Genomic DNA, 12,070 nt, shown 5'->3' with positions numbered 1-12,070 from the left:
ATTGGAGGACTTTTTGGTTTTGCCCGGTGCTGGGGTGAGTCATGAGACTAATGACTACACTTCTTTTTCTTCTTCTTCAAAGTCTCAAAGGAGAAAGAATGGTACTGGGTGTCCGTTTTAGAGCAATATTCCTGTCTGCCTCTCAATGCTGAGGTACCCTCAGGAGGGAAAGCAGGCTTACATTCAGCTTCTGTACTCACACTCTGAGTAATGCCCAAACTGCCGAGGACCCTGAACCAATTCTGGATGAAATCAGGGACTGAGGTTTTGCATCATGACTTGCCAACTTATTGTGGGACTTTACTGCTGCATAAGCCTATTGGCTATGCCTGGAAAACTCAGGGTTCTCCAAGTCCAAAGGCCCAACTGCACAGAATGTTCCAAGAGATAGAACTTGAAGTGGCTGGCTGTGTCAAGTTCCATAAAAGAAATTTTAACAATACATGTGCCTCTCCAAGGCTGAAGAGGCACTCAGTATGCTCATTAGTGATCAATATCAGGCATGGATATCAGGCCATCAAACACCAGCAATCTGATGGACTTAAGTTCTGCCAAGAGATAGGAATGGTGTCTTGGCAGCAGTTGAGTGAGTAATGTCAACTGAAAAAACAACACCACTTCTAATTTTGAATGTCAAATCTATTCTAACTAGCGGTAGGATATAAACTAAGTGATATTTGACAGACTCTAAGGATTCTGCTCAGGTAACATTGAGAGGATATCACTCTATTCCAAATCACTGCCACAGGCAGTAAGAAGGAACTAAGTACTTATATGAATTTGGGTGGAAGACAAAAGGACATCTAGGGCATATGCACTGCCCCAAGAGATACTACTGGTTTAAGATTGCAAACCTGCACATCTATGGTGTGAACACACCAGAAGTGGGATCCACATGGACAATACTCAAAGAAGAACTACATTTACCTCTCTCCTCACACGCCCTTACCTTTTAAATACATGTTGAACAGCCTCTACCATGAAGTAGTCTGACTCATCCATCTCCACAGGAAAATAATATTTTATTAAAGAAATACCTGTGAATGTTTGAATGTACTTATTACTTATGGAACTACTAATTTGAAATAAGGGTCTGTAGGACTGGGTTCTTAAAATTCTATTGGCGTATATGTAATGGATTACACTTTATATTAACATATTCTATTTAAAAATGGATTGATAAATGATTAATAGATGTCATGAGTATGTTACAAATATGAATCGTGTACAATATAGATATATCTAAGCACTTCAGTTAAAGGAATAATAGATGGTTATTATCTGTGAGACTAACAACAATTGATTAATCATTTATTAAAAAGACATCTAATAACCAGTTACAAACTATTTATAAATGGAACCTTCATATACAGCATGGACATGAATTTTTATGCAGATTCTGTGCATGAAAAATACACACCAGGGCTACAAGACTTCTTCCTCAATGTTCTGAATATCCATGACATTTAGTAATTCTCTGTAATCTCAAATAGTAAAGGCACATTTTATAGAACAGAATTTTGCATAAAGTATCATCCTTTTATATTTACCAGTCCTCATCTTCTGGTATCTTGCTTAAAGGCGGATTCAGGCAGTATATATGGTAGGCCATATTACATTCATCACACAGAAGTTGCATATGAGCATCCTGTTTTCCACCACACAAATAGCAGGAGCAAAAGCGACATTCCGCATCTGGGTCTGCCCTACAGTGCTTGCACTCAGGGCCACTCTTTCCTGTGAAGATAAATTAGAAAAAGTTAAGCCTCAGAGAAGTGATTTCAGATTCATAAATATGCCATTATGCAGGAACCTTCTTATGGTCTCTTTTTTTTTTTTTTTTTTTTTTTTTTAATAAACAAAGACCAAGCATAATGGTAGCTACTGAGAACCATTTATTTACAAAACTACATATACAATAATGTTACATCTCAAATACTAATGTCATGTCAATTTGTGGTCTTGTATGAAAGACTTGCAAAACAGTCATCATCATTTACCAGCCCAGGTACAAAATATTCTCAATCCCCTTGCCATCATGCTGGTGATGAGAAAGCAAAAAGATATTTTACTGTTACTCCATCAAAAAAGGCCACAATTCCTACACCCATAACAAGCCCCACTGATTTCAAAGAGAGTCTGCTCACATGGAGCTTATTACAGGACAATGGACTAATTCCCCAATTCCATGAAGACTTTAGTGAGTAACCACTCCTCTGAGTAACCCTATTCAATCTGATGGAACTGCTCACATGAGAGAAGATATTCATGTATAAGCCTTTGCAGGATTAGACCAAAAAAGCTTCTGCAGAAGAACATGAACAAAACAGCAAACTTCAGCCACAGTCAACTTTAATGGAACTCTAGGGGGGGGAAATATTTTTACAAGATCAAACAAAGAGGAACTTCAAGTTTCATTTTCATTTGGTTAAATGAAGAATCATTTTTACATAAACCTCAGTATAATACATGAGCTCTATTTTTAGCCTTATGAATGAATATCAGGGATTTTTTCTTAATTAAAAGTTTAGCCAAATGGAAGAATTTGTTTAATCATTTTTGTCTACTAGAATTTAAACATTCAGATCAACCTGTATTACTGCTAATGTAATATTTGATCCAGACTGTTTTTGTCCACCGCAACTATGGAACTGAGTAACTCCACCACAGCCAGTCCCAAGCCCGGTTAAAAAAGGAAGAGGGTAACGTCAAGGCTAGCAGCCACCTGTAAACCTTTGCCAAAGAAATCCCATTAAATATGTCCTTTATATGCCTCATGTGAACTAGAGTGCTCCCCGGAAGCCAAGAATACTGACCTCATCTGCTTGCTACTGCAAGGGCTACTACAACATTCTGGACAGGTATGTTCAAAGATGGGCGTCCAGAAAATAAGACCGGCATCTTGGAACACAGACATTAATTAGGAAAAGTGAAAGGTTGATTCAAACATGAATGAAAAGGAAAATATAGATTGCCTGAATTCAAGAAACCAAATGGAAAGGAGCAAAGATATTGGGGAAGGCTATAAGCTGCTATACTGTGGGATATCTAATATGAGAAAGAGTTGGTACAGTTTTAGACAAAATAATGTGGGAAAATGTAGTGGATGTGGCTAGGATAAGAAATAGGTTAATTTTGGTTAAGCAAGCTTTTGAAAATGGCCCCCTAAAAGTTAGATGTTCATATGCATCACAAGTGGGAAAACAGACATTATTAGACAGAAAGTGATAAAGAATGAGTCATCACTAGTGACAATCTTAATGGTCACATGGGAGAGAAGGTAAAGCTTCAAAAGATACAATGGCAGTTGTGAATATGGACACAGGAACAAGGAAAGGGAACAGTATCCTCAGATATGAGATTTGAAAGTGAATACTTTTTTTCACTAAGGAAGAACAATGATTACCTTTCAGAGTGGTAGCACAGGGGCACAGATGAACTGCTTCCTGATAAACTGAATTGAAGAACACCAGAAATTGTGAGGTCATTCCCAGAGAAAGCATTTTAACTCAGCACAGAATGCTGGTTCTTGACTATGGGTACATATCATTCACGAGAAGAAAACAGTCCAAAGCAGTAGAGAAAACCAAGTGGTGGAAGCTTAATGAAGCTAGTAAGTCATTTAAAACTAAAGTGTTGGAGAAGATCTCTATGGAAGGGTTAAGAGAAATACACTTTGGAGGGATCTAGCCAATCCCAGTGGTCTGTCTCTGGTGCACATGAGGGTATGCAAAGTCAGGCTAGTAAATCTAACACAGAGAGATTTCCCCCTGACTTCTTCCTCCCACCAATTCCCTGGTGAGCACAGACTCAATTCCCTGGAGTTCCCCACTAAAAAAAACTTCAACAGGTCTTAAAAAGAAAGCTTTATATAAAAAAAAAAAAATACATAAAAATGGTCTCTCTGTATTAAGGTGACAAATACAGGATCAATTGCTTAAAAGAAATATGAATAAACAGCCTTATTCAAAAAGAATACAATTCAAAACACTCCAGCAACTACACACCTGTAAAATACCAAAAAAACATATAAATCACTATCTGATCTTTTGTACTTACAACTGGGAAACAGAAGATTAGAAAGCAAGAGACAGAAATCCTCCCATAGCCGAGAGAGAGACAGGCACAAGACACAGAACTTAGACACAAACTTCCCTCCACCCAGACCTGAAAAAGTCTGGTTTCCTGATTGGTCCTCTGGTCAGGTGCTTCAGGTTACCTCTTTCCAGGTGTAAGAGACATTAACCCTTAGCTATCTGTTTATGACAGGAGGACGTAAGTCAAACATCTCTTTATCAGGCAGCTGCACAGTATCAGTAGTTGGGTCACAGTTAGTTCCACATCTAGGTAAAGTATATCTGGGTCCCTCTGACCACCCGGGGGACATGAAGGGGAGGGATACGGGTGGAAGATAAGGCAAACCAGGAAAGGAAAAAGATAGGCATAATGTGGGGAAAAGCTAGAAAAACAGAGAGGGAATGAAGTGATCAGAAATGACCATAGATCCCTTACAAAATATATGACAAATATCCAAATTGAAGTAGGACTTGAATCCAGGAGGTAGTTACAAGGGGGTAGTCTAATCACTTATTACCCCCACCCCCAAAATATCCATTTGGGGTATAACTGGATTCCCTGTAACTGTATGAGGAAAATGATTTCATATCAATGAAGGCATGATTTCTCTCCACCATTCACCAAAAATAGATAGATAAATAAATAAATAAATAAATAAATAAGGGGAGGGAGGCACCTAGTGTCTAAATTTAAGAACAAGGTTCTGATGGATATATGGGAAAGTTATACAAGCTGTTTAAATAATCTGATTCTAATATAACTAGATTATTTACAGGTACAGGTTCATTACCAGAACAGTTCTTCCTAAACTTTGCCCTCTAGAGCCTTGTCCATGCTGGATTATAGTGTGAACGCCACTGTCCAATGGTTATATCAGTAATGTCAATCAACATAACATTTATTTCAACTCATTTCATAAAAAAAAAAAACAACAACAAACAACAACACTAAAGAAGAGAACCTGAATGAATATTATTTTTAAAAAATTGACCCTCCATAACATGCTCAATAATTTGGTGAATCATAACCAGCAATAGTAATTATTCTTGAATAGGATTCCTTTAAAGCTGGGGAAATGAAAGGATATATCATTAAACTGAAATCTTCATTACATTGTTTAGATATGGTATAAGTGTACATTTAGGGCAAATAGATTGAGTACTTCCAGGTTTACCATAAACTCAAAATCTGGGAAACTAAATGGGAATGAAACAAAGTAAAATAATTGATGGAGGGGATGGGGAAGAAGATGAAAAAGAGGGCTGGAGTGGAGGTGCTAGAGAAGATACCAGGATGGATAGTGTCTCAGACAGAAAACAAAGTCACACTTCTCTATTGAACTTTGCCCATTCAAGAGTGTAAAAGTCTCAAGTCCAGTTAAGTGATTTGCTTGGTGTCAGGATCCCAAAGATGGATGTGGTTCCGGTACACTACAGTTATGAGTGTACGTAAGTGGTGGGCAGTGGTATAGGGTAAATGCAAGTAAAGCTAATGTGCCAACATTGTTATAGTGTTGCCAAACTTAAGAGCTAAATTCCAACACCATAGTGACTGAATACAGTATATTTGTTTTAATGTATCCCATCTGTATCTTCTGTGGGGGTCTTCTGCTGTCCTGAGATCAGACACTTTTCAACTTCCTCTGCTATCAAAAAACTAAGCATCTTACCCTCCTTTTTAACTTTCAAACTATCAGGGAAGGAAATAAAGTAGTCTAAACCCAATCTTTTGTCTAAGGTTCTTCATCTATTGAATTTAGCCATCTTTCCCACCACATCTTTGGTGTAATATTGAAAAATTATCAGCTTTTCCTTTTCATGTTAGGGCTTTTTAAAGAATGAGTTTCTTAATATATTATTTTAAACATCTTACAGTTAAGGCCTGGGGGTTTGCATTTGGAGGGGTTTTGGTGCAAGAGAGGTGTGGGCTCTCTCAATATCTACATTCTGATCAGGGGAAGACACAAAAGTTCTAGTAGCATGGTGGATAAAAATTCCAGAGGCCTCCCTTTTTCCATCTCCTCTGGAAGACCCACCATTCTCAGATTGTTTCTCCTTGATCTTCCTTTGAGATCATTAACCTTCTCCTACACGGCTTTAATAACCATTTCCTGTTGCTTTGAGATTATATTCATGGTAGTCACTGTCTCTTTTAGCAAGGAGAGTCTATTCTCAGCTTCCCCATAGTTTTGATTCCAAGCTTTGCAAATTAGCCTGATGTATACTAGTAATATGTTTGATCTCGGTTATATCTTGTGATATTTTTCTCAAGATGTCCATTCTCTTGAAATTTGTTTTAGCCAGTCCATAATTTCATCGAGTTTCAAAGGGGTGACTCTCCCTGATCAGCCACTCTGGCTGCAGGAGGGCTGTCTGACAACCTCTTTTTTTAGGATTTTGTGGAAATGTTACAGACAGCGTGAATCCTCCTATTAATAGTTTTATTCCTTGTTTTTGATAGACAAGTTTCAGATTTCTATTATAGGACTTCCATGCACAAGACTTTTGTCAGCACACAGTTTTTATTCTGATATTTAATAAAGGTGTCAGGACAAATTCAATAAGCATCTATTGAATGGAAAACTTCTGGCATTCTTTGGTTTTCCATCAAATGTGGAGTTAACTGTGCAGCTTGTGAAGAATATTTCTGCTCTTTACATTATCACTTTTGGAAAGGACAGGGACTGTGGCTGGTCTGGATGTATACGTAGTAACATGTAAGGAGTACATTCCTTGACACTGTCTTTGGAATATCAAATTTGATTCATTTCATGGAACACGTGGGACAGACCCTTTCTGGATTTTGGGGCAGCCTAAATCTGCTGCCTATTAGGCTACCTAAGGTCATGGCTCTTCTGAGCATAAATATGGGTGCAAAGCATCAAACAGCAGTTAGTTATATACATTTAACTGGCAATGTTCAAGTGTAGGTGGAAGCTAGAGGATTAAGTATGGAGGAAGTATGTGTTACTATTACTTATTTATATAGCTCAACAGATGTGCATGGTGATTCACAGAACAAAGAGAGAGATTCCCGTTCCAGAAAAGCTTACAGTATAAGAACAGAGGAACAAGAGTGGTTGTTTGCACTTGGGAAAGTGACTGCATAAGTGGGAGAACAAGAGTGTTATATGGGCCACATGGGAAGCTAGCATTGGAGTCTTGGTGGTTAACATTTTTAAGTTATTAATCATTTTCATATGTTTAGAGCTATAGCTTTATAAAAGAACTTGAAGAACTTTGTTCTGAGATGGACTTGAGAAGAATGAACGCATGGGGAGCTGCATGAAAAAAAGCACGTAAGTGGCTGTGGGAGAAGAATATAAAGTTGGCACTCAGATTAACAATTTGCATTGTGCAAAAGGATAATTAGTACAGTTGGTGATTATATATGCTAAAGACTGTGATAATTTAAGAATTAATTTAGCAGATACACTATTTTTAATTCATTTCACTGCATAGCAGTAAGTATAATGTCAATGTGTTAAATGCGTGTCACATTTCCCATGGCTTCAAAACTGTTCTACAAAACCTGCAACTATACTCTCAAAACAAAGAATTTGGTGAATAAATGCAAAGCAGATGTGACTTAATTCTACATGTGCAGTTTTGGGTGCAAACAAATAATTGTTCCTCAAATTGTCAGTTCACAATGAAGATTTTTTTTAATATATTTTCTGTTGCATAAAAATAACAAAATGAAATTGACTAGAAATTAATTATGAACAAAAGTGAAAGTGACTGTATTTTCATTTGCCAATCTTGAGAAAAAATGAAAAAACCCATAGCATAAGAAGTAAAAAACATAAATTATTTTAAATCCTTTCATTTAGAAAAGTTAAGAGTAGAAAAGGAAATTTGCTTTTTTAAAACAGTGATATCTACACTGTAGCGTACTGTGAAAGGGACAAAAACAGTGGGCACATTAAGTCTCTTGCATTAAAGAACAGCTGTGCAAAGGACCCCAAAATGTGGCTGCTTTTTGTCACAACTATGACAAACATAATTCAGCAGCATCTACTAATGATGATGTCCTTCTGCCTCTCATTCACATTTCCATTAGAAACACCATTTTACTAATACTTTTTTCATATAGGTCAAAATTTTGATTTTGGGTGAAACTTTGTTTCAAGCTTTAAGAAGCCAGTGTCTTTTCTGGTAAAGAGAATTAGTGCCAGGAAGATCAAAGGTGGCCAAGTGATGGCCCTGGAGACTGAAGTACTCTGTTTATTCACAGAATAAAACAGCAGTGCCAGTGTAAGTTTCTTCATACTACCTGCTAACGTTTTTTCACCCTTAAAGGACGTCAGGGCTGAACTGTAGCTCATGCAGCAATAGGACCATTCAATCCTTGGCCTCTGCTGAGAATATAAACAAAGGTGCCCATTGTGATGGTAGTTTTTGTGATTTGGATACTGGTCCACAAAGAATCATCTAAGGGCTATCAGCTGTTCTTCTCCATTTCCCTGCTTGTAACATTTTGGACTGATGTACTATATCACATATTAAATAATACCATCAAAAATCCATTTCTAAGTATTTCAATGTAACACATGGCTCATCAAAAAAGTGGCAACAGTGTCAAAGGGCTGTCTAATAAAGACTATATTATTATGACAACATATAAAACACACATTCATTAAAATTATTGAATCTGCATTGTTGTATCATTCTTATCAATTATGATTTTTAAAATTACGTACTCACATGTTTAAATACCATTATTAAACATATAATGAAAGAAGCATACTTTTGAAATCTCCATCCCCAAATGTCAGTGGATAAGCTCCTGGCTTTTCAATCTTGTACATTTCTTCCATAAAAAGGATTTTGCAATCATTTATTACATCTTCTGGGCCTCTGGGGGGGGAAAAAAAAGTATATTTAATTTTGTTTCTTTGATTCCTGTTGCTATAATTGATAAACTTTGAGGAAGAGCTATAGCTAATAATCAGTGCCAGTTCTGACTTTAAAAATCTATAGAATTTTGGACAGTGATTGTATTTACTTATTGCTCATTTTAAGCTGTCACAACCATTACATTCAGCACTGAATAATTTGGTCTAAACTGACAATAATAATTCAACATAACGATACAACTTTTAACAAAGAAAAAACAGTTTATAATTTACCTCAGCACAAGGTAAATTAAATAACAAGCTAAGGAGTATCATCATATTGCAGATTAGCTAGTGCAAACATCAAAGACAGCAACTGATGGTTCATCAGTTGAAAGTATTGCTTTTTTTTTTTTTACGTTGTTCCTCAAACATTAAAATACTGTTTTGTTGCCAAAAGTTAGCAACAGCAGACCACACAAAATCCAAAACACAAGAGGCATTATACATTATAGCAAACCTAAAGAATCCTTATTGGCAATGATATAATAAAATTACACTGTTAGCAGTGACAATGAATAGTGACTTATAACTGGGTTAATAATAATATGCACTACTGAACTTAAACAGGAAGAAAAATAATATGGTAAATAGTTTAAATTCTCTTTGTACAAAAATCCTTTCAAATGTTTTCAGTGTCTAAATAATCAAGTTTCTTCTAAGTTTCACTTTAACGCTGACTTCCTTAGATTTCTAAATGTTTCAGAAAACTAAGGCCCCAAATCCAGCAAGAACACATACAATATGTACTTTAGATATTCTTACACCTTTGACCTCAGTGGGACTTTTTTGACAGTCTTACAGTGCACAAACTCCCAATGGTGCACAGCTAGTACTTCAAAGAACAAAACACTCATGTTAAATGAGGCGATGGAGGGCATTAATGGAGGAGTAAAGAAAGATTTTAATCTCATACCCCCTACTCCACTTAAAATAAGTTGGGAGAGTGGGAGGAAAATTAACTGCCAAGGGTGACTGACAGAAAACTTTAGTCCCTCACTGTGCCAAGGTGTCTATTCAGCGGCTGTTTGTGGATCTCTTGCCACTTTCAATTTTACAATATAAAACTCAATTAGGATTTTTTCACAGTATTACCAATTTAGAGGCAAATCCTGCAAATACGTACTACTGAGCATAGCCCCATTGACTTCAGTAGGCTATACCGATTAAGTGGTTTCAGAATCAAACTGTTATACCCAAGAAGGCAAGTTAGTTTCCTAATTGTAATTTTTATTTCTCATTATTGACGGCATCCACTGATCTGGACATGACTTTATATATTAGACCTGTTCATTCCATCAGTGTGGAGAAAATCTGTTTTCCCTACCCCCATCAGAGTTTAAACTCCTGCTGCTGCAGCACCATATTCTGATCCCAGAAGAGGGCATCCAAAACTGAAACTAAATAAACAACTTGGTTGAAAATTTTAACAACACTTTAGACAGGATTATTAGCATTAAAAGAATAACGCATTTAATAAGAACATTGTGATGTGTGTAGAGAGAGTCTATCCAGATAGGTCAGGCTTGACAAAGCCCTGGCTGGGATGATTTAGTTGGGGATGGCCCTGCTTTGAGCAGGGGGTTGGACTAGATGACCTCCTGAGGTCCCTTCCAACCCTGATATTCTATGATATTCTATGACATGGGAAGGTCCTTTCCATGAAAGGAAAACTACATTATACTGGCTAGACATTACCTATAGGAATCATTTCTTATTGTTTCTACTTCCTATGGAGCAAAAGAAACAAATACAAGTTGACATTTTTCTAGAGGGATTCATAGCAATGGACAATGTATGTATTTATATAATTTTAGTAATTTTAATTATATTTGCTTGCATGATTTAGCTTCAATGAAGCCAAAAATACCATAAGCTCAAACCGAAGGGGAAAAAAATCATTATTATAGTGTTTAGGAAAGGAATTGCAAATTTCAAGCAGCCACACTGCAAGTGTCAAAGTATAAAGTTTTATGGTTCTCTGTCCAAAACTCTGAAGAACCTTTTGCAGAGTAACTTTGATACTTCCAGCAGGCATCTCAGTTGCTCTTTTGCATGTCTGGTATACATTCAATCTGAGCCAAATAGAGTGTGAGTATTGAGGCCCTGAAGCACTGTTTGAAATCTTCTATGAAAAACAAACAACAGTAGTGGACTTTCACCATTGGCATAGCCAGATTGTAAAGCCCATTTCACACCAAAAGTGTGATATTCTTTTCTTACTGATACTTGAGGGTAGGGCAAAAAAAGAGGAATGAAACAGATGGATTTAATTTGAATTCTGTTCTTTTTTGGTTTTGTATAAGATCAGGAAATGGATTAAGTACCATCTTTTCAAGGAAAAACTGAAAATGTTTTTTTTAATTGAAAAAAAACAACCACCTCCCAGTTCAATAACTCTCCCATCTGAAAATAATTGCTATGAGGAAACAAGGAGAGGCTTCCAGTCTAGGATTAAAAGAGGAGTTTTGTATGGTTCTGCTGAAACAGGCTGAAAGTGCCATAGGAAAGGTCTGCACTCTGAGAGTAACTGTAGCAGAGCTCCAATTTTGTGGCTCCTCAGAAGGTCTCCGTGCAGATGGTGCACCTTTTAACAAGCAGATTTTTCAATTTACCATCACCATAATGCAGTGCAACAATCAGAGAGCAGCAGCTCAGTGGGTAGCTTCAGTTGGAAAAGAAATAATGACCTGGAAGCTGATTCCTTCAGAGGGAGAAAGATTTCTCTCATTGCTGTCACCCATTTTTTTAAAGAACATTTTTATGTATTTAGATTTAAAATAAGAGAAGCTTTTCCAAGGATCTAGGTGCCCTAGTAAGTCATTAGAGATATAATACAGTAACTCCTTGCTTACGGTTGTAGATATATTCCTGGAAAACGTGACTATAAGCAAAACAATGTTAAGCAAATCCAATTTCCCCATAAGAATTAATGTAAAGGGGGGTGGAAGATTCCCAGGGAAATTTTTTTCAGACAAAAGACCACATACACACACACACACAGTATAAGTTTTAAACAAACAATTTAATACTGTACTGTACTGAGGTGGTGAAGTCAGAGGGTCGGACATTTCCCAGGGAATGCCTTACTGCTAA

General features: G+C 36.7%; 1 protein-coding gene across 1 annotated transcript in view; it reads right to left on the bottom strand.

Moving 5' to 3' along the window:
* UHRF2 (ubiquitin like with PHD and ring finger domains 2) overlaps positions 1 to 12,070 on the bottom strand; it is a 177,758-nt gene that overhangs the window by 51,725 nt on the left and 113,963 nt on the right. The window contains 3 exon segments of the mRNA XM_030567703.1: position 231; positions 1,551 to 1,737; positions 8,827 to 8,936. Coding sequence (XP_030423563.1) covers position 231; positions 1,551 to 1,737; positions 8,827 to 8,936 — 298 coding nt within the window.

This window comes from Gopherus evgoodei, chromosome 6 (genome assembly GCF_007399415.2).
Source record: "Gopherus evgoodei ecotype Sinaloan lineage chromosome 6, rGopEvg1_v1.p, whole genome shotgun sequence".
NCBI classification, from domain to species: domain Eukaryota; kingdom Metazoa; phylum Chordata; order Testudines; family Testudinidae; genus Gopherus; species Gopherus evgoodei.
The sequence above is the reverse complement of the archived record's forward strand: the minus strand, read 5'-3'. Positions and strand labels throughout refer to the sequence as shown.